At 50.2% G+C, this 26,932-nt stretch overlaps 2 protein-coding genes across 8 annotated transcripts in view; one reads left to right on the top strand and one right to left on the bottom strand.

Moving 5' to 3' along the window:
- The window catches only part of PAPLN (papilin, proteoglycan-like sulfated glycoprotein), a 31,112-nt gene extending 14,393 nt beyond the window's left edge, over positions 1 to 16,719 (top strand). The window contains exons 15-27 of the mRNA XM_011983153.1: positions 807 to 887; positions 1,100 to 1,355; positions 2,514 to 2,634; positions 2,956 to 3,094; positions 4,148 to 4,625; positions 5,438 to 5,575; positions 6,205 to 6,329; positions 6,582 to 6,720; positions 7,361 to 7,498; positions 8,488 to 8,615; positions 8,710 to 8,818; positions 10,564 to 10,730; positions 14,590 to 16,719. Coding sequence (XP_011838543.1) covers positions 807 to 887; positions 1,100 to 1,355; positions 2,514 to 2,634; positions 2,956 to 3,094; positions 4,148 to 4,625; positions 5,438 to 5,575; positions 6,205 to 6,329; positions 6,582 to 6,720; positions 7,361 to 7,498; positions 8,488 to 8,615; positions 8,710 to 8,818; positions 10,564 to 10,730; positions 14,590 to 14,759 — 2,189 coding nt within the window. The 3' untranslated portion in view covers positions 14,760 to 16,719. The remainder of the gene's footprint in view (positions 1 to 806; positions 888 to 1,099; positions 1,356 to 2,513; positions 2,635 to 2,955; positions 3,095 to 4,147; positions 4,626 to 5,437; positions 5,576 to 6,204; positions 6,330 to 6,581; positions 6,721 to 7,360; positions 7,499 to 8,487; positions 8,616 to 8,709; positions 8,819 to 10,563; positions 10,731 to 14,589) is intronic.
- Positions 16,720 to 17,308: 589 nt separating this feature from the next.
- NUMB (numb homolog (Drosophila)) overlaps positions 17,309 to 26,932 on the bottom strand; it is a 223,828-nt gene continuing 214,204 nt past the window's right edge. For 3 of the 7 annotated variants that reach the window (XM_011983093.1, XM_011983092.1, XM_011983094.1), the window contains 4 exons: positions 26,023 to 26,316; positions 24,325 to 24,471; positions 21,309 to 21,455; positions 17,310 to 19,391 (listed from right to left, as the gene is read on the bottom strand). In XM_011983093.1, coding sequence (XP_011838483.1) covers positions 18,676 to 19,391; positions 21,309 to 21,455; positions 24,325 to 24,471; positions 26,023 to 26,316 — 1,304 coding nt within the window. In that variant the 3' untranslated portion in view covers positions 17,310 to 18,675. Of the gene's footprint in view, positions 19,392 to 21,308; positions 21,456 to 24,324; positions 24,472 to 26,022; positions 26,317 to 26,932 lie in introns of all 7 variants that reach the window. The other 4 variants (XM_011983096.1, XM_011983098.1, XM_011983097.1 and 1 more) reach the window with 2 other exon arrangements.

The raw sequence follows: 26,932 nt of genomic DNA, 5'->3' as shown, positions 1-26,932 counted from the left end.
TGGTGGCATTTAGTGCGTTATTTCAATCTCTGATGTTAGACATCCTAGTAGGTAGGAAGCAGGACCTTATTGTGGTTTTGATTTGCATTTCCCTGATGACTAATGATGAGCATCTTTTTACGTGTTTGTTGGCCATTTGCATATCATCTTTGGAGAAATGCGTAAGTTCTTTACCCACTTTTTAAAATTGGATTGTTTGCCTTTCATCAATCCAATTTTTCTTTTAAAGTATGTTCTGTTTTTTGTTTTATGTGGCTGGGATCATAACACATGCACATTTTATATCTGATACTTTTCGCTGAACATGTAAGATTAGCATTTTTGGCCAGGTGCAGTGGCTCACACCTATAATCCCAGCATTTTGGGAGGCTGAGTTAGGAGGATCACTTGAGCCCAGGAGTTTGAGACAAGCCTGGGCAATATAGGAAGACCCTATCGCTACAAAAAAAAAAAAAAAAAAAAAAAAGATAGTAGTCCCAGCTACTCAGGGACTGAGGTGGGAGGATCACTTGAACCCAGGAGGTTGAGCCTTTAGTGAGCTGTGATCACACTACTGCATCTCGGCCTGGGCGACAGAGACCCTGTCTCAAAAAAGATGAGCATTTTCTGTGTGACTGGAGACTTTGGAAGAGTGGCTGGGCGGTTTTTGAAATCCCGGGTGGTGCTCCTCCCTTGGGCTGTCTCAGGTTCCCGGGCCCTGACTGGGCAGTGGGGTAGAAGCCAGTGCTGGGCAGGGTTGACCACAGCTGAGGTCCATCCTCTCTTCCTCCCTTTCCATCCCGCATGGACCTCCTGGCTCCCTGCAGAGGTCCCCAGCATGCAGGATGTGCACACCCCTGCCAGCAACCCCCGAATGCCATTGGGCCCTCAGGAGTCCTCTGCCTCGGGTGAGAGCTTGGTCCTATCCCCCACTCACAGCCCTGTAGTATTTGTGTCTGAGTGGATGGTCCGTGGGGGTGTGGAGGCCACAGTTGGGTGCAGCCATGGTGGAGGGGAGAATGGTCCAGGGGACGGAGGAAGGTGGGTCCGGCGTGGTCAGGGGTGGAGGGGAGGAGCCAGGTAGAGGCACTGTGTGTCTTTTGCTTCCTCTTCTTTGTAGACTCCAGAGGCCAGTGGTGGGCAGCCCAGGAACACCCCTCAGCCGGGGGTGACCACAGGGGAGAACGAGGCACCCACCTGTCAGCCCTGGGCCCCGCCCCCTCTCTGCAGCAGCCCCTACACCAGCAACCCCTACAGTCGGGCTCAGGGCCCCACGACTGCAGACACAGTCCTCATGGGTGCTGCCCCGATGGCCACACGGCGTCTCTCGGGCCACAGTGGCAAGGCTGCCCTGGGGTCTCCTGTCAGCAGAGCAGGTGGGTGCTGGAGACAGGTCTTCCCCCTGCCCCATCAAAGAGGGAAGGTGAGGCCCCGTGGGTGAGCCAACATCTCTCGTCAGAAGAGGGCTGGGGTGGGCGTGCACAGCTCAGGAACAGGATGCCCACGCTTTCCTCCCTGCGCTGCCCTGAGCATGGGATCTTGGGGACTTGGCTTCCTGTGGCTGAGCCTCCTGCTGTGCCGAGTGGGGACACAAACCCCACCTTGCTGCAGCGTCAGCCTGTGGAAACACAGCCGGAGACTCTGAGAAGGCTCCAGGTGCGATTCTAGCTCTCAGATCTAACCAGGCTCAGGGAACCTGTGGTAAAGGCTGGACGAGGGCCGACCAGCTCCTCACAGTCTTCGTAACAGCCCCCGCCACGCCTGCCTTATGGATTGGGTCCGAGTCATCCCACTCCTGCAGGTGTCCTCCCTCTGCCTCTCCTCCTTCCATGGCCTGCCCTGAACGCATCCCCAATGTGCTGTCTCAGAGACTGGGTGCTTCTGGACCCAGACTTTGTGGCCAGTGGCCTGGGGACAGTTCCCAGCTCAGACACTCGCCGGCTGTGTGTTGGGTGACTTGGGCCACGTGACTTAACCTCTGTGATCTTGGTTCCTCTTCTGAGAACTGGGAATGATGACAGTCATGATGGAGCCCCCGTGAGGGTGAAGTGCATCACAGTATGCCTGGCACAGAGAGGGCGCCGGGCACCCTCCCTCCTTTCACCTTGCCTCCTTGCACCTGGTGGGTGGGTGTGGAGTAAATGGTGGGTTCCTTTGAATCCCCTCTTCTGCCCCGTCTCCCGTCTGCTTCTGTGTTGTAACTCCCGCTGAGAACTGACATTTGGTCGGACTCGGATGAACATCCCCCTTCTTGGTTTTGTGGGCTGTGCAATTGACGCTCTGCCAGTGATGAGGGGCACAGCCACCGCTTATTGTGTTACGACTGCCCTCCCTGGTAGCTGCTAAGAGCCGGTGAATGTAGGCAGAGATTGCGGCACACAAAATGGCCTGCCCTGCACAAAGGGACACATCCTCTCCCACCCGGGTCCCCACCCTGTCAGCCCCCACCATGGGGAGCCTCAGAGCCTGGGTCTTGGGATGCAGGGAGCATGGGGACAGGCTGGGCAGTGAGGGGCTGTGTGATGTCTGCCTAGGTACGGGTGCTGCCCTGACAGGGTATCTGTCGCTGAGGGGCCCCATCACGCTGGCTGCACAAAGTTGTACGGCAGTGACAGCACCAGGAGCAGGCCCAGGTCAAGGGCAGTGGCTTCTACAGTAAGTGTCTGGCCTGTGGGAGGGGAGGAGGCCAGCCCCTGAGCCTGCTCAGTGTCACTGTGACCCAGGATCTTTGCCGCTTTGGCCTCGGAGAAAGGAGGTCCCTGCAAACCTGCTGGCCTGGGTCATCCTCTGGAGGGCACCGGGCTTCAAAGATGGGCCTGGGGCGGATCGGGTTTCATCCAACATTCTTCTGGCCTCTGGTCTCCCCTGGGCTGGGATTCTGGCCTCTCCTTCCTGCCATCCTCCCCATGGCAGCCCAGAGTTCCCAACAATGGCCAGATCCACTGCCCACTTCCCAATCATGGGTTTCCTCCCCAGGTCCACAACACCCACCAGCCCCAGGCCCAGCAGAATGAGCCCAGTGAGTGCCGGGGCTCCCAGTTTGGCTGTTGCTATGACAACGTGGCCGCTGCAGCTGGTCCTCTTGGGGAAGGCTGTGTGGGCCAGCCCAGCCATGGTGAGTGGACGCCCCCTCTCCTCCTTCTCGATGGGTAGACCCTGCTCCCACCATGCCTCCAGCCCCTACCCAGAACCAAGACCTTCCTGCTGGCTCAGTTATTCATTCCTTCCACAAATGTTGATTGAGCACCTGCCAGGTGCCAGGCCAGAGAGCAGTGCCAGAGTGTTCTTGCATCTAGCAGTTTGAGCCTGTGGCCTTCTGGCTGCTTCTGGGAACTGGGGAGGGTGGGAGGTGGAAATCCCAAGGGGCTGAGATGCCAGTCTCATGCTTGGGAGTCAGCCCCTTCGAGGCAGAGCCGGTGCAGGGCAGTTAGTGCTGGGATGGGCAGGAGTGCCCTGACTCTGCCTGGAATGTGTGTGGAGTAGTAAGAGCTGAGTGCTGGAGGGAGGGTAGGGGCAGGGAGGTCTTTGAGGTTGCAGCCCTGGATGAATGAGTAGAGCTGCTGGGAACCATTGCGAGGACCTCAAAGGCCAGGCTAGGGCTGTGGTCAGGGCTCGCAGGAGGCACCCGTGGTCATGTCTAAATGTGGAGAGGTGGGTCAGGCCATGCTGGCGAGGGCTGCTGGAATGGCAGGCTGGGTACTGGAGGTGGGCTCAGTGGCCAGTCAGTGCGGCATCCTGGGGACAAGGGCAGGCCCTTCCTGGGCATCTTCACACGCCCTGGGTGGCTCAGGCCTGTGTCCCTATCACAAGCTAAGCAGGCAGGTTCACCTTCTGGGCTCACTTTGCATGTGACTCCAGGTGGTCTGGTGGCAGGAAAGGCCAAGGGTCCAAGGGAGCTGGCCCAGGGGGCCCTGGCCCTGACCTCCCAGAGGCTCTAGCTCTGTGGGTGAAGGCTGCTGTGGCACCAGCCTGGGGCAGGTCTGCACAGTGGACAGACTCCGGTGGAAGTGTCCTGCATCCCAGGGCCAGGTCAGGCCCCCAGCCAGGGGTGTAGACACGCTTTATAAATGGGGAAAGGCCTGCTTCCTGAGTCGGAGGCTGAGGGGATGGAGGGTGCAGCCTTAGTACTGGGCACCTCGGTGACATACATCACACCCATGCCCCGCAGTCTACCCTGTGCGGTGCCTGCTGCCCAGTGCCCATGGCTCTTGTGCAGACTGGGCTGCCCGCTGGTACTTCGTTGCTTCTGTGGGCCAATGTAACCGCTTCTGGTATGGCGGCTGCCATGGCAATGCCAATAACTTTGCCTCGGAGCAAGAGTGCATGAGCAGCTGCCAGGGATCTCTCCACGGGCCCCATCGTCCCCAGCCTGGGGCTTCTGGAAGGAGCACCCACACGGTTAGTGGCAGCAGCAGTCCTGCAGGCGAGCAGGAACCCAGCCAGCACAGGACAGGGGCTGTGGTGCAGAGAAAGCCCTGGCCTTCTGGTGGTCTCTGGCGGCAAGACCAACAGCCTGGGCAAGGGGAGGCCCCCGACACCCAGGCCTTTGGAGAATGGCCATGGGGGCAGGAGCTTGAGCCCAGGGCCCCTGGACTGGGTGGAGATGCCGGATCGCCAGCGCCACCCTTCCACAGCTCCTCCTACAGGTAAGGCCCACCTTCCCCAGGTAGACGGGGGGTTAGGACACCCAGGCCAAGAGTGCGCCAGTTGGAGCTAAAACCTGAAGTCAGCCGGCCCTCCCTCCCCACCCCTAACTTCTGTTTCTCCTGAGAGCCCTGCCTGGTGGGCCTTGTTGCCATCATTCTATGGATGGAGAAGCTGGGGCTTCAGAGACTTGAGGCTACTCTGATGTCTAATAGACATCTGTACAGATGGGGGCTCCGGGGTTCTCCATCAGAGCTCACCAGTATACCCTGGGGCCTGTCTGGGTGGAAAAGCTTATTGGCTTCATGACTTTTGGCAAGTCACCCAACTTCTTCAAGCCTCAGTTTCTTGACCTGTAAAATGGTGGCATTACCTCCTGCCCTGTGTACATCACAGGTGTGGGCTCTGGTCAAGATGATTCTTGGGACTGGGTCATATTAATGAGGGATTTGGGAAGGTTAAAAACAAAATTAAAAACATTGTGTTCCACATGGGTCGAGCGTGTAGTTTAGCCCCCACATGAATCCAGTGTGTGCCATCCCTCCCGACCTCTCCCCACCCCCGGGCTTTGCACCTACCTTGTTGCCGCTATAAGAACAAGTTGAGGCAGCAATGCATGGGGGCACCGGGGGCAAGTTGGGGAGGGTGGATTCCTGAATCCATGGGCTTCTGGGGCTCTGCCTCCCATAGGGACCCTCTAACCCCGAAAGTGCCTGTGATAGGATGGGCCCCAAGCTGTCTGCGTGGAACACACTGCTTAGGGGGTTCTGGTCCTGGCGCTCGCGCCAGTCAGCAGATCTTCCCACCTCTCCAGGATCAGCTTGGCAGGTGCGGAGCCCTCCTTGGTGCAGGCAGCCCTGGGGCAGTTGGTGCGTCTCTCCTGTTCAGACGACACTGCCCCGGAATCCCAGGCTGCCTGGCAGAAAGATGGCCAGCCCATCTCCTCTGACAGGTGGGTGACAGTCCCCCACCTCCTCTGACAGATGTGACAGCCCCCTACCTTCCCTGACCGGTGTGTGACAGCCCCCTGACCTCCTCTGACAGGTGTGTGTGACAGCCCCCCGACCTCCTCTGACAGGTGTGTGTGACAGCCCCCCGACCTCCTCTGACAGGTGTGTGTGACAGCCCCCCGACCTCCTCTGACAGGTGTGTGTGACAGCCCCCCGACTTCCTCTGACAGGTGTGTGTGACAGCCCCCCGACTTCCTCTGACAGGTGTGTGTGACAGCTCCCCCGACCTCCTCTGACAGGTGTGTGTGACAGCTCCCCCACCTTCCCTGACAGGTGTGTGTGACAGCTCCCCCCACCTCCTCTGACAGGTGTGTGTGACAGCTCCCCCCACCTCCTCTGACAGGTGTGTGTGACAGCTCCCCCACCTCCTCTGACAGGTGTGTGTGACAGCCCCCCGACCTCCTCTGACAGGTGTGTGTGACAACCTCCCCTGAAGCATTCCCCCAGGCTCGCTTGGGGTGGGAGGGTGCCCTGTGGACTCTGATCTCCTCTGGCAGGAGCACTGAGGCTGAGGGAAGACTCACTGTTGACTTTGGGAGCCCAGAGCTCACCCCCACACCACCCCACTCAGGCACAGGCTGCAGTCCGATGGCTCCCTGATCATCCACCCCCTGCAGGCAGAGGACGAGGGCACCTACAGCTGTGGCAGCACCCGGCCAGGCCACGACTCCCAGAAGATCCAGCTTCGCATCATAGGTCTCTGTCTCCACCCCATCCACCAGTGCATTCTCAGGGGCCCGAGTGGGAAGGCCAGGATGGGGCGCCTACGCGAGGGCTGCCTCACGCTAGAGGGACCCAGGGTGTCTCCCTGAGTCAATTCCTCGTGCTGGCAGGGACCACCCTGTAGCCCTCATTTCTCCACAAGTCCCTGCTGGTCTCATGGCCCACCCTCCCTTCTACTCCCTTTTCCCCACAGCTCACGCCTTGTTTCTCCTGGCCTCATGACAGGAAATGACATGGCCGTGCTGTCTGAGGCTGAGCTGAGCCGCATCCCTCAGCCCAGGGACCCAAGTCAGGACTTTGGCCAAGCGGGGGCTGCTGGGGCCCTGGGGGCCATCCCCTCTTCACACACACAGCCTGCAAACAGGTAAGAACTCAGCAGTGCCATCTTGCCCTCCCCCATGCCAGGGCCAGGCCCAGGGCTGGGGGTCTCAGTGGGTGAGGAGGGGAAGGTCTGCTGTGACCAGGCCTTGCTGGCCCCTGCTCAGGGCTCTGGGAGGCCAGGCCTAGAAAAACAGGGTTCCTAGAGCTAGGCCTGTTGAGGAGGAAGCTTCTGGGAATGGTTCCACAGGCTCAGGACTCAGGAACTGAGGAAGGGAAGGGCACACAGAGCTAGAGGGCCTGAGCCGGCTTCTTTGGGGAGCGTCTTGAGCTGGCCTTGAGGAGTGGTTCAGTTTACAGGGGGGATGTGGAGGACCGGAGGGGTGCCCAACTCGGAGACCTAGTGGCAAGTATGCAGGGTGGGGGGTGACAGATGGGGATCCTGGCTGGTGGGTGTGTCTGGCCAGCCATGGTGGATGGGCAGGGAGTGGTGGTGGTGGGGAGGCAGCTTTAGACTTCACCCCAGGTAGTTATTGAGTTTCTAACCAGAACAAGGCAGGGGATTTTAAGAAGCTGAATCTGGCTGGAGAGGGAGAAGGGGCCACCAGGCTTGTGCAGAGGTCCCCATGGGAGTGGGCGGGGGCAGCGGCAAGGGCCCCTCATGCTGTGGGCTGCTCGTTTGGCAGGCTGCGTTTGGACCAGAACCAGCCCCGGGTGGTGGACGCCAGTCCAGGTCAGCGGATCCGGATGACCTGTCGTGCCGAAGGCTTCCCGCCCCCAGCCATTGAGTGGCAGAGAGATGGGCAGCCTGTCTCTTCTCCCAGGTTTATTTGACTCCTCTCCCCTTCCTCCTATTCTGCCTCCAGCCCCACCTTATCCTGTGGAGGCCACCGGGGAAGGGAGCTGCTGGGCATCGTCATGGCCAGTTCTCAGCCGGACTCCAGGGCCTTTCGAGAGATGGAGCAGCTGGGCAAAGGGCTCCTTGGGTTGGCTAACATTTGAGTCTCTGGGCCTTTCCAGAATGTGGTTAGTGGACAGAAATAAGAGGCCAGTTAACAGAGGTGATGGCGGAAGAAGGAAACGGAGTCAGAACACATTCCCAGCTGTAATCACAATCGCTACCCTTTACTGAGTGGGCACTGAGCGTGAGGCTTGTTCCTATCACGTAACCTGCAAAAAAGCCATATTGATCAGGTGCTGTTTTTCCCCCATTTTACACACAGAAGCTTAACATCACACAGCTTATAAGCAGCAGAACCAGTATCTGAGCCCACTAAATGAGTATAGCAAAAACTAGAAACCCAAATCGAAATTTTGTTTCAGAAAACTTGAAATGGTTTATATTGCGAAGCTTAAAGGCCAGACATTTTCGGCCAGGCGCAGTGGCTCACACCTGTAATCCCAGTACTTTGGGAGGCCGAGATGGGTGGATCATGAGGTCAGGAGTTCAAGACCAGCCTGGCCAAGATGCTGAAACCCCATCTCTACTAAAAATACAAAAATAGCCAGGCGTGGTGGCACATGCCTGTAGTCCCAGCTACTCGGGAGGCTGAGGCAGAATTGCTTGAACTCGGGTGGCAGAGGTTGCAGTAAACCGAGATCACACCACTGAAAGCACCAGCAGCTGCAGGTGTAAAGTCTGAGGCCAAATGGTCCTTTCATCAGACCCCACCAAACACTAGGGGATGTTTAGCCTCTCACCAGGGACCTGGAAGACCTTGTGTTCCCTCCCTGACCCTATGCTCGATGGACAGAGCTGGAGGAGAGGGGAGGCTCCTTGGGCTGGAGCCAACTGGCTGTACTTGGTCCCCAGACACCAGCTGCAGCCTGATGGCTCCCTGGTCATCAGCCGAGTGGCTGTAGAAGATGGCGGCTTCTATACCTGTGTCGCTTCCAATGGGCGGGACCGAGACCAGCGATGGGTCCAGCTCAGAGTTCTGGGTAAAGTGGCAGTCCTGAGTGGCCTTTGAGGTCAGGTGGCATGGGTAGGGCAGGATCTTCATAGTGGCTGACAATGACTTGTCCTTGTGCCCAGGGGAGCTGACAATCTCAGGACTGCCCCCTACTGTGACAGTGGCAGAAGGTGACACCGCCAGGCTGTTGTGTGTGGTAGCAGGAGAAAGTGTGAACATTCGGTGGTCCAGGTAAAGGCTCTATTCCAAGCCGTCCCCACCCCCAGACCTTCACAACCTCCGGTGTGGATGTCTGCCTTTCTGCCAGGGATGTCAGTGTCACCATTGCTTCCATTCCGGCTTCCAGGCCTGGTGCCAGGGGACAGGGCTGCAGCACCCTCATCCCTACAGAGCGAAGCTCTGTAGGGCCACTGGCTCTCTGCTGGTTGGGCTACACTAGGGTTTCCTAACCTCAACACCACTGACAGTTTGGAGCTGGTAAGTTTTGGTTGCTGAGGGCTGTCCTGTGTTTTGCAGGATGTTTAGCAGCATCCAGGGCATCTACCCACTAGATGCCAGGAGCACCCTCCCCAAAGTCATGACAATAAAGAATGTCTCCAGACCCACTGCCAAATGTCCCCTCGTGGCAAAATCTCTCCTGGGGCTGTGAACCATTGGACTACACTCAGCTTTGGGGACTTCAGTGGTCTTTTACCCCAGATCAATCGGTTTTATATTTGTCCATTCATTTAGTAGACATTTTTTGCCCCCTCCCTCCCTCCCTCCCTCCCTGTAATGTGTCAGGACTAGGCCAGGTTCTGGGAATCCTGGGGTCACCTGAGCCCCAGGGTACTCCCGGGCAGATGGCCCAGCATCCCAGGAGCTCCAGATGTGTTTTGCTGTAAGTGCCCTCTGTGCACAGAGGAGTGTCAAGGAAGGGGGGGGGGGCCAGGAAATGACTCTGGCTGCACTGTAATAGCTAAGGATGGCAAAGGATGTTCTTGGTAAAGGAAGCAGCAAGTGCCAAAGGTGGACACTGAGAGAGGACACCAGGATGGGAACCGGCCAATGCACTGGCCAGGAGAGGTGATGGGGTTGCAGAGGGCATCTGTGTCTTGTGTGGCCTCGAGCCCAGGGAAGGCAGTGGGAGCTGCTAGAGGTTTCCCCACTGGTGTGCTCAGTCCAGCCGTCCCCTGATCAGCTTGTCAGGCCCGCTTCTCCACACTGGCCTCTCCTGGATCTTTCCAGCAGCAAACATGCACAGAACTCCCCTCTTCACAACCACCTTCCATTGAGCCTCTATGTTCCTGCAGACCCTACGCTGACACAGTGTCCCCTTTACAGCTGTCCATGTTGATTGCCTCTGCCTGTTCATCTCCCTACTCACTTCTCAGGGCCTGCAGTGGGGCCGCACATCAGCCCCTGCTCCAGGACACTCTCCTGGCCAAGGTCACTGCCTCTTTCCCTAACTCCACGGGACACCTGGCAGTCTTGATGTGACCTGTAGTGTTGTTCTGCTTGCCGTATGCTCCTTCTTGACGTTCTCCCTTCCCTTGGCTCCAGGAACCACTGTCTTCTGATGTGCCTCAGGGTCTGTCCTTGGTTTCGTCCTGTGTGACTTGGATCACCTCATAGACATGCACTTCGCTGAGTCAGTGCGATGCTGACACACTATCTGGGTCTGGACTCTTGAGCTCCACACTTCAAATCTGAGGCCTCCTGCTATCTCACAGGCACCTCAAATTTGAAATAGCAGAAAAGAACCTCACCATTCACCCCAGCCTTGGATCGCCCAAGGTTGGAGGGGCACCACCGTCACCCAGTAACCCGCTTAAGCTAGAAACCTTGGTCATTTTTTATTTCTCCCTCTCCTCCACCTCTTTGCCCTCAAGGGGTGGGAATGGTTGACTCTAGAATGGCCTTTGATGACCTCTTCCCTCTGTCTCCCAGGCCTCCAGAGGCCCTTGATAGCTCTCCCAGTGTCCTCTCTCCTCCAGGAATGGGCTACCTGTGCAGGCTGACGGCCACCGTGTCCACCAGTCCCCAGATGGCACACTGCTCATCTACAACTTGCGGGTCAGGGATGAGGGCTCCTACACATGCAGCGCCTACCAGGGGAGTCAGGCAGTCAGCCGCAGCACCGAGGTGAAGGTGGTCTCACCAGGTAGGAAAGGTCTATATCTGGGGATGGGAAGGGCATTCCCCTGTATATTTACTGGTTCTCGAGGGCTGGTTCTGCAGTCTGAGGGACTCTGGTTTGAATCCTGGCTCACCCTGCCAGTTGCTGGTAGTGTGACTTGGGGCAAGGGGCTTACCTTCCTGAGCCTCATTTTCCTACTCTCTACAGTGGGACTGCTCTACCACCTGAGAGGGTTGTAATGGAGATGAAGGAAATGATGCTCTGCTGGGCCCCTGGAGATAGCTTAATAGACATTAATGCATGCAGGACATTCAGACTCACCGATTTTGAGACATATGGCTGCCTGGAATTTCATTATAAAACTTAAAACTTAAGGCAGACCACTTAAAATCTGTCCACTGTAATCAGGGTGGCAAAAAGGTGGTTCTGTGACTGAAAAGTGCCTTTATGGCCATTTGACCATATAACCCAGAAAGGAAAAGGCAGGGATTATCACCACTATTTTACAAAAGAGACAGGTATGCAGAGAGCCTAAGTGGTGTTTCCACTGGTCACACAGCAAATGAGGCCCACCTGGGACTAGAGCTCCTGTCTTTTGACTCCCCATGTTTTTTTTTTCCCCCACGAAATTACTATACTTGTACCTAAGTGGCCTCTTACTTGCATCATTTGATATTTGATATTGTAGCCTTACCTCCTCTAGCTACCACTCTATCATACTTCAACAAATCCAAATTGCCTGTAAGATGCATTACTTTTGTACCAAGAAAAAAATACTGCCAATGAAATGACACAATTCTGATACCATCAGTTAGGATGCAGACCAACTTGAGAGATGTGAAAATAAGTCCACATCAGAACTGACGAAACAGACTGTGGCTCAGTGTTCATACTTACAAGAGGTATGTTCAAATAAGCAAGAGGGAAAGGGGGAAAGGGCTTTGCTCACCCCCCAGCCTGTGCTTCCTTGTGTCCTTGGTTTTTGTTCACTGAGGGACTGAAGACAGAGTGGTACCTCGGGCCAAGCTGCCAGTTCTCACAGGCCTGATACAGGCCTTGGTGGAGTGTGCCAGGGCCCTTCCTGCCTGGTCTTCTGGGCATTCCTGACAATCAGGGCTGTAGCGCCATGCCAGGAGCATGGCTACACTAAGAGGGGCAGGCCTGGCTGCCTCCTGGCTGCCGGGCTGAGGGTGGAGACTGGCCAGTACTAGAAGTTGAATGTGGCTGAAATGTTGCTTTGTGAGTGAGACTGACTTGTTGGCTTCCTGTCTATGGTCTCTTTAGACAGCAGTTGGGATTTGCCTCCCCAGGGCCCAGCTCAGTGCTTGGCATCACTAGGTGCTAGTGTTGTGGCAGGAAACGGTACCCAGCGGCTTCTCACTTGTTGCTCGAGCGGGAGGGAGGGTTACAGGGTTCCTTCCTGCCGCTTCGCCAGCCGGCCGCCTGGACCTCTGTCCCGGGCTTCGCTCGGCCCACGGTCTTGCTCCGCCCACTCGGCCCCGCAGGCTGTGCTCCGCTGGCGCTACCTGCCGGGATCCACGCCCGTGGCGGCTCCGCGCTGGGTGCTGACGTATAGACAAGGAGAACAGGGTGGTGCACTCGGAGATGACAACCGCGGAGCCCCAAGGGGGTGTTACAGGGGCAAATGTTCCCGCCGCTCGCAGCTTGGTGAACGGGAGCGTTACAGCCCGTTCTTCCCTCCATTCCCTCCTGCTTGCTGAGCTACAAGAGCCGCAACACTCAGATACTTGGTGACTAAGTGCCTGGCTGCACAATGATGGAGTAACCTTGGCAGAAGCACCACACTCCAGGGACTACTTTTCACCTGTATCATGTCCAGAAGGTTGACCTTGTCTACATAATAACCAAATCAAGGCTCTGAGACAAAGCAAAATGCAGATTTCACATCTTTTCACATCTCTGAAGTTGGTCTGCATCCTAATTGATGGTATCAGAATTGTGTCATTTCATTGGCAGTGTTATTTTCTTGGTACAAAAATAATGCATCTTACAGGCAATTTGGATTTGCTGAAGTATTCACAGTGAGAGAACTGTTAAGAGGATCTAGACATTATGTTTGCGATGAGCTCCAGATGGGATTATATGGAAGAAAAAAAGAGAAACTTGCCTGATACCTGGTCACCAAGCTGAAATGACCTGAGATGTGTGCCCAGATGAGACAGACATGGCCTCAGTCTGGCCACTGTCTTCCGGTCCTCTGCTGGCTGCTCTCACCTGTTCATTTTTTGTTGGGTCACATGGCGTGAGGCTGCCTAACCCTGCCCTACTCGTGGTTGGGTGGCACATTGAACTTCAGTGTTAGCACCAGGGTAGGAGGCCTTGGGGTAGTCAGGCTGAGGTAAAAGGGACATAGCTCTACTGGGAGGACTTCTCAACATCACTGTGAAGTAGGTGCTATTATTAGTCCCATTTCACAGATGAAGAAATGTGCATAAAGGGCTTAAGCAACTTGCCCAGAGTTACCCAGCTGGTAAGTGGCAGAGCCCAGATTGAGCCCAGGCAGTCTGGGTCCAGAGCTGGTGTGTTTAATCACTATGCTGAGTTCCCTCTATGATAGGTCTTGGGCTATACCAGCTCAGACAGAGTTGATACCAAAGTTAGATTTTTAGAAACAATATGAATTAATGGCTTTGTTATCTATGTAAACTTAGGTAGGTAATATTCTGGTTATACCAACATACCAAACCTTTGTAAGGTTGTTTGCTGCTAGGTACAGTCTTTTAGTGGTATTTTGTGAGGAAACAAGGGGAGAGAGGAGAAAGATAAGCTTTCTCTGGCTGCCTGAGGTCTGACTTCAGGGAAGATACTGCTCTGGTCTAAGTCAGCTGAGTTTTAAGAACTCCTTTCAGAAGAGAGATGAAGCAGTAGAATGAAACTTTTTTTTTTTTTTTTTTGAGACAGTCTTGCTCTGTCACCCAGGCTGGAGTGCAGTGGTGTGGTCTCAGCTCACTGCAACCTCTGCCTCTGGGGTTCAAGCAATTCTTCTGCCTCAGTCTCCCAAGTAGCTGGGAATACAGGGGTACGCCACCATGCCTGGCTAATTTTTGCATTTTTAGTAGAGACGGGGTTTCACCATATTGACCAGGGTGGTCTCAAACTCCTGACCTTGTGATCTGCCCGCCTTGGCCTCACAAAGTGCTGGGATTACAGGCATGAGCCATCACACCCAGCTGAATGAAACCCTCAATAGGGAGTTATGAGATATAGATGTTCCTAGTAAGTACAGAGGGAGATAAAATAAGGGCTTTGTTCTCAGTATAGCATTAGAGCCACCGTTAAAAGGACTGTTTTCCTATTACCTTGTCTAATATGCATTGCTTCCTCTGGGGAAAGTGAAAAACTGGAATGATGAGGACCCAGGTGACTAAGATAAGCTGGTGACATTGAAGGGACAAAACTTTGATGGCTGGCGGAACCCAGCAGAGAAAGGGAAAAGATAAGAGCTCTTGCTAACTCAAAATTTTACTTGGGGCTGATCCTACCTGCTCTCCCAATCCAGAGGCCAAACCAGTTGTCATTTAGTAATTCAGGTCTCGAAAGTAAGGAGTTAACTTCAAGAGATGTTTAATCATCCAGTCAATAAATATTTGGGAGTCTAGGAAGAGCTGTTCACTGGGCTGAGGCCACAAATAATAACGGGAGGACCACTGCGTGTTGAAGTGAGGTCAAAAAACAGGTAGAAATCATCATCCCTCATAGAGTTTGTACGTATGGTTGTTAAAAGGTTACAGGGTAAGTGCACTTCATTTTGAATCTGGCAGATACAATGCTGTGTTCCTTTGAGGAAATGAAATGGCAGGTGAGAATTTTCAGCATACACAGAGCTTCCTCACCACCTTCTCTTTCCCCCGTTGTTCTGCAGCACCCACCACCCAGCCCAGGGACCCTGGCAGAGAGTGCATCGACCAGCCAGAGCTGGCCAACTGTGATTTGATCCTACAGGCCCAGCTCTGTGGCAACGAGTATTACTCCAGCTTCTGCTGTGCCAGCTGTTCACGTTTCCAGCCTCACGCTCAGCCCATCTGGCAGTAGGGATGAAGGCTAGTTCCAGCCCCAGTCCAAAATAGTTCATAGAGCTGGGAAGAAAGGAAGATGAACTCTTGGCTTCCTCTCTCTGGCTGGCAAAGGGAGTTATCTTCTGGAATACATTGGCTCTTTCAAAAACCCACCCAGTATTTAGCCACAACAGCAGCCAGTACCAGCTTCCCTCTGTAGCCTTCAGCAGTGTTTACATCTCTGACATAACCACAGGCTGCTGTCAAGAAGAGCAATCTGTTTGGATAAGAATAACCTTTACTTTACAGCTTCCCTTTATAATTTCTGTTACACAGGAATAGTTCAATGCATTTGTTTGTTTTTTGAGACTGAGTTTCACTCTCGTTGCCCAGGCTGGAGTGCAATGGCATAATCTCAGCTCACTGCAACCTCCGCCTCCTGGATTCGTGATTCACCTGTGTCAGCCTAGGATTACAGATGCCTACCACCACGCCTGGGTAATTTTTGTGTTTTTAGTAGAGACGGGGTTTCACCATGTTGGCCAGGGTGGTCTCGAACTTCTGACCTCAGATGATCTGCCCACCTCAGCCTCCCAAAGTGCTGGGATTACAGGCATGAGCCACCATGCCCAGCCATCAATATATTTTTTGATTTTTAATTTTTTTTTTTTTTGAGACAGAGTTTCACTCTTCTTGCCCAGGCTGGAGTACAATGGTGCAATCTTGGCTCACCGCAACCTCTGCTTCCTGGGTTCAAGAGATTCTCCTGCCTCAGCCTCCCGAGTAGCTGGGATTACAGGCATGTGCCACTATGCCTGGCTAATTTTGTATTTTTAGTAGAGATGGGGTTTCTCCATGTTGGTCAGGCTGGTCTTGAACTCCCGACCTCGGGTGATCCACCCGTCTCGGCCTCCCACAGTGCTGGGATTACAGGCATGAGCCACTGTGCCCGGCCCATCAGTGTGTTTTAAAGTTAGCTGTCAGGGCTCCACTTAATTTAAAGCTGGACAGGGAGATGTGTAATGATTTCAAAGTTAACACCTGTTTAAGGGGCATGCTAACTCTTGCTGTATCAGGGAAGTATTCTGTGCTACAACCAGCCGTGGTTCCTTGCTCTAGTCTCTCTCACCCTTCTAGGCAGTGCCTCAGTCAGCTCTAAATCCGGTGCAGAGGGTTAACTGCATAACCCTTGTTGGCAAAATGGAATAGATGTAAGACCTCAAACAGGGATTTCTGATGAGACAGCAGCAGTTAGCACTGTTATCTGAGCATGAAAGAACTAGAAAAGCTCCTTACGTCATCGAGATGTTGGACCTTGAAGCCCTCCTGAGGCCAACATGCAAATCTGGCTGTGAAGGTTCACCTGCACCTATATAAAGCTGACCAGCCTGCTCTGTACAGTGACAGTGAGGAACCCCTCTCTTCCTTAAGTAGGAATCTGTGAAGCAAAATGTTTGCTGCCAGAGAAAAATCAGACTGTCATTAAAAACAGCATTAGCAGGATGAGGATACGAATGGGGAAGGGTGGTGGGCAATGCAGTAACAGGGAAATGGTTTCAGAAATGGTTTGAGTTGGAAGACAACATTCTTCATCTCTCAGGACCTCTAATTCCTTGATGCTAAAACAAGAAGTATGGATTCTATGAGCTTCCAAGTCCCTTTCCACTTTAACCGTCTACAGATTTTCCAGAGGACTGCCTAGTAGCAAAGGTTATTCCTGGACACAGGAAAGACAGGCATTACAGGGACCAAAGCTCTGAAGGGTGACTTTTATTACCAACACACTGGCTGGAAAAGGGACAAACCACATCATGGGTGAGTGACACTTCTCAGTCTGCTACTACTCATTCAACAAAGGAGATGTGGGCTGGGGCAGAGGTCTTTTTTCATTTAATACTGGAAAAATACTGAAGAGCATCCATGTTCACTTATGGCTGGTTTTGCTATAGAAATTGGAAAATAAAGGCCACTTTCTTGGACTCCCCAGTTTAATTAAACCAGAATCTGGCCTATTGGTATAAACATGTCAGAAGGTAAGTTTGAGGTTAACTAGCAGCTAACTAGTTCTAATAGAACCAGTCACAGAATAGTGGGCTAAGATTAGAGGTAAAACTCATTCTAGGCCAGTGGTTCTCAACTTTCTACCATATTGCAAGCTTAAAAAAATCCAAAACACAACCTGGGGGGCCCCCCTGCCCCACTAACATTTTGATTTAATTGGTCTGGAATATAGGCCAGGCGTTAGGATTTTAAAACAGTATCCTCAGGTGATTCTACTGCATAGCCCAGGTTGAGAGGCACTGCCCCAGTCCTGGGGTGCGGCTGAGACTCTGCATGTCTAACCTGCTCCTAGGTGACATCCATGCTGCTGTTCCAGACCACACTTTGAGCAGCAAGAATCTGACTTTAGAGATACACTCAGGATTAACTTAAAGTATGAATGAAAATATGAATCTTAAGGGTATTTTTCTAGTCACTAAACTAGGGATTTGCAGCAGCAGTAGAATGGAGAGAGAGACCAAAAGAATGAAAAGTACATTCATTTACTAATAAAGGAAAGGGGAAAGAATAGCCCTTCATGGGCAAAGCTTCTACCACGAACATTTATTTTTGTTAAAGCAGATTATAAATTTTCATCAGTACAAATATATATAACTTACATTTGATTGTAAGGCCAACGTTCAAAAGTAAAAATGAGATGAGCTCTTATTGTTATCCGAGGTCAAGAGGCTGCAACTGTCAAGGGGATGTTCTCACCGAAAGGGGGTTTGGGAGAAGAGGACACACACAAAGCTAATAAAACCAGAATCCCCATCCCCACAAAACTCATGGGAACAAAATTTAAAGGATAAAACAAAACCCATCAAGACCCATATTACAAACCAATATGGTAACCTGTGCTCCCTTCTATGGTATGATTATGTCATGTTACCTTAGTGTTAAAGGATTAACATAAGGAAATTGTAGCAATATATAAAAGATACATTCTCTATACAGCATATTTAGATTGATTCCATTAAAATAATGACATTAGAATTCCATCATAGGTTTAAAACCAGGACAATACTGCTTTTCCTTTATTTAAAAAAAAAACTACAACCTAATGACTGTATTGGTCATAAGCATGATTGTTGTTGCAATGTGCTACTTACAATGAAGTACAGAAAACAAGCTAGGGATCCTGTCTGCAGCTTCCAGCCTTTCCTCTTTTTACTTCAGTAGGCATCAATGATAAATCAATCTTATGTACAATTTCTTACAACTAACCCCTTTACCTTTGGCAAGATTACTTACAACTCATACAACTTTTTAATATCTGAGAACTATTTAAAATATTCTAAATGCATAAAAATAAAGATTTTGGCTTTTGATATATATAATATTTATTCTGTTACTCAAAATGGAAGCTCAACTTCTCCCCCAAAATATAGCTCTGCTGGGCAGTTGCTGATATGCCCTCCTGGGAATTCTGGCAGCAGAGCCTGCCTCTCTCTTCCCTAGCCTGAGCACAAACCACCCTGTTCTTTCTTGATTTCTAATACAGGCCACTACTGACGGGAGGCAGGTGAATGGCCTGAAAAACAAAGGGAGATTGCTTTGCTTCCTGTTGTGTTTTATATTTCAGTAAATGTGCTTTGAATATAGATTCTTGTTCAGATACTTTGCCTCTCTGTTACTAGAGATTTGTAAGGGGGTGAGGGAAGAAGGAGTACAGAAAGCAACATTTCCTTGACTTCTTTAGCCTAATTGCAAGGCAGCTTTTCTCTAGGAATGCTTTTTCCCACATCTTTCAAAATCACCCCTCACAGTACTCTGGGCCTGGACTTGTTCCTTGGGACCTTTGGGATTAGTGAAAAGAGTACTAAGGAGACAAAGTCTGTTTTGCTCCTTTGACCTCTAATGTCCCCTGCTCCCTGTCTGGTATGGACAAGATACACAGCCATAGGGATTGCTCAAAGTTCAATTTCAAACGTCTTCTGTAAGTCACTGGAGAAAGGGTTGGTAGGGGAGGGATTAGTACGCTGCTTGGACTTGTTTTCTAATGCAGCCCACTGGGCTTCAAAAGGATCCACCGGGCAGGTGCCTGTAGGAACCTCTGTATGTTTGTCTGCTGAGGCCAAGCTGCCATCATCTATACCATTGAAAGCTGCAGAACCGTTGAGGTGCTGAGCAGGAGGCTTAAAGAAGGGACTGGTGGTAGCACTGCTTGCCTCGTAGTGAGGGAATGTCTGCTGCCTGACCAGGCTGGGTGACTGATGGGGGTGGGCAGCCTGAGGGTGGCCTGCAGTGCCAAATACATTGGCCACCATCTGGGAGGGCGTGATGCCCACCACAGGCACATTAGGGGCTGGATAGGGCATTCCATTGGCCACAGGATAAGACTGGGCAGGGACAAAGGCTGGCTGCAGGGCTGGGATTACACCCACTGGCACAGGCTGAGAGGTGAGGAATGCATTCCCTTGGAAAGGTGGTGCTGGCTGGGAGATGGCAGTGGGTGGAGGAGGCTGGAGAACTGGCTGCAGAGGAGCAGCTGATGCCTGGGGCTGCTGAGCCCGGACGCTCTTAGACACCTCTTCTAACCATCGGTCGGCCTCAGAGGGAGTACGTCTATGACCGGCCTGGAAGAGACCTGGAGAGGCAGCACCAGAAGATTGACCCCACTCGGTCCCTGGAACCAACAAGATGAGAGACAAAAGAATCCGTTAGGGGCATCTTTCCTCACCTTATTTGAATGATCCTAACATGTACAACATGTCACCCCAGTGGGACATTTTGTGGTTTTGATAGGTAGGAGGAAAGTCTATTACCAACTGGGATTTTGTGGTAGGATGAAGAAAACTTGTCAAGACCATGCTGCTGTGTCAGCCACACTGAAGCACTGTCTAGATATAGCTCAAATGCATTAAACCAAGGCAGCTGACTGATGTCAGAAACCCCTCCCTGTTGGTATGGCTCATCCACAATACAGAAACTAGCTGGTTGTGGTGGCTCGCACCTGTCATCCCGGCTACTTGTGAGGTTGAGGCAGGAGGACTACTTGAGCCCAAGAGTTCGAGGCTGCAGTGAGCTATGACTATGCCACTGCACTCTGGCCTGGGCAACACAGTGAGAACTCTGTCTTAAAAAAAAAAAAAACAACCCAGGCGCGCTGAGGTGGGCGGATCACCTGAGGTCAAGAGATTGAGACTATCCTGGCCAACATGATGAAACCCCGTCTCTACTAAAAATACAAAAATTAGCTGGGCGTGGTGATATGTATCTGTAGTCCCAGCTACTCAGGAGGCTGAGACAAGAGAATTGCTTGAACCTGAGAGGCAGAGGGTGCAGTGAACCGAGATACTCCGGCCTGGTGACAGAGCAAGACTCTGTCTCAGAAAACGAACAAACAAAAAAAACCTAGCTTGCACATCCTCTAAAGGGCCCAAGGCAATTCATCTTCTGCTCTCACAGAGCAAAAAGAAAATAACCAGTAATCTGGCCATATCTTGCTGGCCCCTGCCTGGCTTCCAGAAATATGTTGTCTTTGTGGTGAACTGCCTTTATTACTTATGTTAAAACCTTTTGAGGCCAGGTGTGGTGGCTCACACCTATAATCCCAGCACTTTTGGAGGCCAAGGTGGGTGGATCACGAGGTCAGTTCAAAACCAGCCTGGCCAACATGGGGAAACCCCATTTCTGCTAAAAGTACAAAAATGAGTTGGGCATGGTGACATGCACCTGTAGTCCCAGCTACTCGGGAGGCTGAGGCAGGAGAGTTGCTTGAACCCTAGAGATGGAGGTTGCAGTGAGCCAAGATTGTGCCACTGCACTCCAGCCTGGGTGACAGAACAATACTCCGTCTCAAAAAAAAAGAAAAAAAAATTTTTTTTGGTTATTATAATTAATAGATGTTTTTTACAGAAAAACTAGAAGGTACAAAAAAGCAAAAATGAAGTGCTTTTTGTAACACTTTTTGTAGGCCTCCTATTGTACAAGGCAGGGCCTCCTCTTTCTACAGGCATGTCTGCACGTCACCAAATCCAGTGATGGATTTTCTGAGGTGGGGCCCTGGAATCTGCTTTTTTTTTTTCTTTTTTTGAGACAGAGTATTGCTCTGGCGCCCAGGCTGGAGTGCAGTGGCACAATCTTGGCTCACTGCAACCTCCGTCTCCCGGGTTCAAGCGATTCTCCTGCCTCAGCCTCAAGTAGCTGGGACTAGACTATACGTGCATGCCACCACGTCTGGCTAAATAAAGACAGGGTTTCACCATGTTGGCCAGGATGGTCTCAATCTCCTGACCTCGTGATCCACCCACCTCGGCCTCCCAAACTGCTGGGATTACAGGCATGAGTCACCACGCCTAGCCGGAATCTGTATTTTATAAAAGCTCTACGGATGGTTTGGTTCCACAGTCCTAATGACTATCAGTCTGATCTCTTTTGTTCTCCTTCACCATCCTTATGTAAGCAGCTTATTTCCAGGAGGGAACGTAGGTTTCCTGAAAGGATTCCTCCCTAGTTCCCACTCAGCTAACTGGCTGAGTTTTAGAACCAGGGTCACTTATCTGATCCCAGAAATCCTCAACACCATCTGTGGCCACCTTACCCGAACATGTGGCTGCAATTTCCTTGTTAGCAGCATCAGGGGCATGGGCCCAAGGGTTGGTTTCACGCACAGGCATTGCTACGGGTGCTAGAGCAGTATGGGCTGGCTTAGCAGCAAGCACATGGAAGGCTGAGTCAGTGCCATTAGCTACAATGGGAGCAGACAACATCAATGGAGTTAATTCATGCAGGGTGTACAAGTGATCCCTTGGAGCTGCGTCAGTCAAGTGAATGTACAATACTGGTGGAATGGAGAGAGAGAAGAGTTGATATTTGGGAAAACCATGATATCTTGCATTGGATGTACATACCATTAGGCAAAGAAGGAATTAGAGGTTGTAATTTTTAAATGGTTGTATAGTAAAGTCAAATGACTGTCCTAGGAAAATATGTTCATGGGGAGAGGGGAAATGAAACCTACAACAACAATTTCAAATTAAGGTGAACAGAGCTGCTCTGTCTTAGGAGTAGCAAAAAATATCTAACTATTCTAAATATAGCTTAGCCTTTGGCATAATGAAGTAGGTACAGCATTTCCCTCTTCTTCACTTTTCCAAAAGGTCAAATTATGTTAACAATAATACTGGTTAAAAATAGGCCAGGCATGATGGCTTACGCCTGTAATCCCAGCACTTTGGGAGGCTGAGGTGGGTGGATCACCTGAGGTCAGGAGTTCGAGACCAGCCTGGCTAGCATGGCGAAACCCCGTCTCTACTAAAAATACAAAAATTAGCTGGGCTTGGCGGCGTGCACTTGTAATCCTAGCTACTAGGGAGGCTGAGGCAGGAGAATCGCTTGAACCTGGGAGGCGGAGGTTGCAATGAACCGGGATCACACCACTGCACTCCAGCCTGGGCAACAGAGTAAGACTCCATCTCAAAAAAAAAAAAAAATTACTCCTTGTTTCCTTTTCAAAAGTTAAAATGTGTACATGATTCGTTATTATGTGCTAGTCATTAAGCTAATATTTTACATGCATCATTTCATTTAATTCTCTCGAAAACCCCATGAGTCTGGTATTATCCCCCTATTACAGATGAGAAATCAAAGTTGGTATGTTTTCATTTGCTTGATAAATTTGTAATTTGCTACAGAATTAATTTCAACTTTTTACAAAGATGTTTCCCCCCCTGTGATGTTTACAATATCACAAAGTACCTACTATTCTTTCCTCATCTCCCCTTATTAAAATCTGCAAACGCTTGTTCCTTTTATTCCAGATATCTATATTAGTTTCTACTCCTTAGCCCAACTCTCAATAACATTTAGTATGGTGTAGACAAGCACCTTCCCCTGACCTACAATATAATTATGTCCTTTTTAGGACTGGACAGCCTATGCCTATGGTGTTGGTACCATGTATATATATTTGAGATGGGGGTCTCGCTCTTGTCACCCAGGCTGGAGTGCAATGATCTCGGCTCACTGCAACCTCTGGCTCCCAGGTTCAAGTGATTCTCCTGCCTCAGCCTCCCGAGTAGCTGAGATTACAGGTGCCTGCCACCATGCCCGGCTAACTTTTGTATTTTTAGTAGAGACGGGGTTTCATCATGTTGGCTAGGCTGGTCTCAAACTCCTGACCTCCGGCGATCTGCCTGTCTCAGCCTCCCAAAGTGTTGGGATTATAGGCGTGAGCCACTGCGCCTGGCCGGTGTTGGTACTATTTACCTAGGATTTGTCTAAAAGACTGCCTTTGCTTTTTCGTTGACAAAATAAATTTTTTTTTCACCTAGAAACTGGGAGCCCTTCAAAGGCAGGGAAAGGAAACTGAAATATTCAATTGTGTGCACTTAGTGCCTTGTAGGCAGGCAGAATCAGCAGAATGTAATGGGTACTATATTCAGGAAGACCTGAGTTTAAATCCTGTCAGTATGATTTGGGCAATTTACTTATCCTCTCTGAGCCTCTTTTTTTTTTTCATCTGTAACACCTACCTCACAAGGTTGTTGTGGGGATTAAATGAAATAATGCATGAATACCTACCACAATGTGGCAAGCAATGTGTAAGTGCTCAATAAATTGTGCCTATTATTACTGGTATTATAAATGTTTGTTAGATGACATGAAAAGTCATTTGGTATACATGACTATGAAGGTTTATTAAAAAGAAAAAGAAAAAGACCCTTGGAGGAAAAGCGTGCAGTTCTTCCAGTAGAAGCAGGGCACTATCTCCAGAGTAAAACTTTCTCTGAGCTCCTTTCGAAAGAACCGGAGAAACAGCAATTATAGCAGCTGAAATTCTACAAGTCTGTAATTTAAGTTACATAAATTCTTTGCTGACCTCCAAGTCAATATCCACTATTTAGTATCTCTGAAAACAACTTTTAACTCTTCAATGCCACAAACGCAAATTTTAAGATACTTGTTATAGAAGATGAACTACAGAGCTCAAAGGAGTGCCTTTTTCTTTATGAGCCTCTCTGACAGGGCAGAGACTAGGTGAGTCCAGGGCTTGTCAACCTTGGCACCACTGACATTTTGGGCTGGATAATCCTTTGTTGTGGGTGCTGTCCTTTACACTGAAGGATGTTTAGTGGCATTCTTGGCCTCTAACCACATGCCAGTAACACCCCCAACCCCCAACTTGTAAAGCCCCAAAATGTCTCCAGACAGTGAATGACAAATTTTGCCCCTGGTTGAGAACAACTACACTAAAGAAAGCATAACCTTTGAACCAATTCTGATGACTACTGCTTTTGGGAAACTGGCTGGGTATGCTGATCTTTAACAGTCAAGTGGGAAATAAAGTAGTAGGTTGGGACTATAGAAATTTCTTATAGAATGGGGTGAAAGATGGGCACACGCAGTATGACACAGACATCTTAGAAAACAGGAAGGGGAACAAAGCACAAAGACATTGTTGAATAGAGAAATCAATGAATCTAAGACATCAAATAAGAAATTAATGGGTCTGACCAGGTGTTGGGAAGCTCAGGATGCCAACTTACAGTCAGTGAGCAGTGTACTAAAAGTACTGGTTGTAAAGAGAACAGCTGAGCAGGTCACAGGGCACCAACCTTGGAAGGTAGGAGATTGTGGTGCCACCACTGTCACTGGTTTGGTCATCGGAGCAGATGAGAAGGGGTCCTCAGGTGTGCTGAAGGCATTGGTGATCTGTGAGCACAGGGAGCTGATGCTCTCTGCCTCCCCTTCTACCTCTGGCACTGCAAGGCAAACAGAAAATGGCTCCAGACACAAAAACGGAATAATCCTGAAATTTGACAGTATGATGCAAGCTGGCATTTTATACAGTATCTCTTGTTTATGGAAAAAAAGGCTCAATTAACTGTATGGCGGGGCTACAAAACCAGTTTCAAAAAATTTACTGGCCACAATTTCATTGGCTTTTCAGATGGGAAAGTATAAAATGTCAGCAATTAATGTACTAAGGCACATCTTCCTCTCTTATTTCTTCATTTCCTCCTCTTATAACACTGTTGGGAATCTGTCCTTTTTGTGCCAAGATGTTTAGCTAGCCAGATCTTTCTGGAAGACATATGCAACCTGTATGCCTTCCAACGTGTTCTCAAGGCTGTGATCTGAATTAGGTTCTGGAGCCTTTAGTAATTCTGTCAGGAAAATGGGTTAAAGTCTGGGACACTAGTGGATGCTCAGTGCTTTTCTCTGTAACAACTATGATAATGTCATCAATCTCATTTTTCTCCAAAGTCTCTAGTACTTAGCATATGATCTATGATAACATGAAAAAGTGAGCAGAGGTGTAGGACGCTAGGGCCTTTAATCTTAATACAGACTCTAGGATACTTTTGTATCACTAAGGAAGCTAATTATGTGTGCTAAAGCTCTGTTTGCTCATCTGTAAAGAGAATAATAGTTTTTATTCCTTGTCTGCCCTAGAAGGAGACTGAGCTGAAATGAGGTACCTGAGCTGAGAGCTGAAAAGACCCTCTGTAATCATCTAGTCCAACTATTCTTTAGGCCTAGTTTCATCTGTCAGATGAACTTAACTCTGTACTTTAATACCATCAGTAGGAATGGCCTATTGAGACAGCTTCCTCATATTCTGTTATAGCAATGGCTTGACATGTCTCAGAGCGAGGTAAAATAGAGCCCAACAAAACCACTGACCAGATCTAATACTTTAGCTACAGATTTTACGATGAGGATAGACCTATAGGGGCTGGCATAGCTGTACGAAGGCCTGTGGGACAGTTCTGAAAGGTAATGAATATTTGTGAACAAGTCCACTGTCTGTGACGAACAACAGATCTTAGATGTACACGAGACACCTGTCTAGAGTTTCCTCCCTATGGAGCCAACCAGCCAGAAGAACAATGAGCACATATCCATTTCTTCTGCTGGTAATGCTATGTGTTTCTAAGGCCTCTTTAATTAATTCCCTGCTGGGTCCCAAATGGCAGAATAAGAATAGAAACTTGAGACCCTTGATGTTTGGAAGCAGGTTGGCTGAGAGGCAGTGAATGCCCTTACATCGAGACAAACCACAAATCTTGAGGCTTGGGCTAGAAATTCCACAATGGCTCTGATGCCTGTTTGTTGAAGAGAAATTATGGATTCACATCCCCCTCCATGGACCTTAGTTTTCCCACTATGGGGAATGACAAAAGATACAACTATCAACCAACCTCAGGGAAAGAGGAATGCCTAGTTTAATGGGATCAGTGTCTTCATGGGAAGTGATGAGAATGCTTCAGTGCTCGAGTACCCAGTGAGTCAGGTAGATGCTACATTACCTGCATTTTTAATGGGGAAATCAGTCTTCCTCTGCATAGTGGAAGGCAACTCATTGATGCGTAGGGATAGTTGGCGTTTAAAGGGTGACATCTTCTGGCTAAGAGCAGGAAATCCTCGGAAGGAGCCTTGGCGAGCAAGCTGTTCAATTGGAGCATGCCGGCGTGGGATGGCATGAGGATTGTTCATCTCCAGAGAGGTCGTGGCATCAGAAGTAGGAGAGGTGGGAGAGGATGGGGATGGAGCAGTGTTGCCAGGGGCCACTGATGAACCAACGACTATCTTATCTGTTTCAGCTCAAGAAAATAAAGAGAATGAAGACCTTAGCAATGTCTTCAAATAATTTGAGTTTACAGAGCTGACAAATGTGAAAGCCCTCTAGGTCCTTTTACCCATTTCCTTCCCAATGTCTCTTAAAAGGTAAGTTAGAAGTAGGGTTCAGATCCATTTTCCAGACAGATAAAAGGCTTAGTAACGTACTATATGTCACACAGCACATCTACTAAGACAGAAATGTTAGATCTTTTGTTCTCATTCAGTGATTTATAAATTAAGACTGTGAACAAGATCTTAAAAACTCAGTTCCTATGAATTCCTAATATATGGTCTTTTAAAGAATGATTCATGATTTTCAGTGCTTGTGTGTTAGGGGAGGAGAACTTTGGGAACTGCAGCATTAGAAAGGTCTAAATAAGCATAAGTTTAACCATGTATCTTTGATTAGGTGTCAAAGAATGTCATACATAACAGTCTTTATTTATTTATTTACTGTTTGAGATGGAGTTTCACTCTTTTTGCCCAGGCTGGAGTGCAATGGCATGATCTTGGCTCACTGCAACCTCCACCTCCCAGGTTCAAGTGATTCTCCTGCCTCAGCCTCCCAAGTAGCTGGGATTATAGGTGCATGCCACC

Source organism: Mandrillus leucophaeus, unplaced genomic scaffold, assembly GCF_000951045.1.
Source record: "Mandrillus leucophaeus isolate KB7577 unplaced genomic scaffold, Mleu.le_1.0 Scaffold246, whole genome shotgun sequence".
NCBI classification, from domain to species: Eukaryota; Metazoa; Chordata; class Mammalia; order Primates; family Cercopithecidae; genus Mandrillus; species Mandrillus leucophaeus.
Note: the sequence above shows the minus strand (reverse complement) of the source record. Positions and strands in the feature narration are given on the sequence as shown.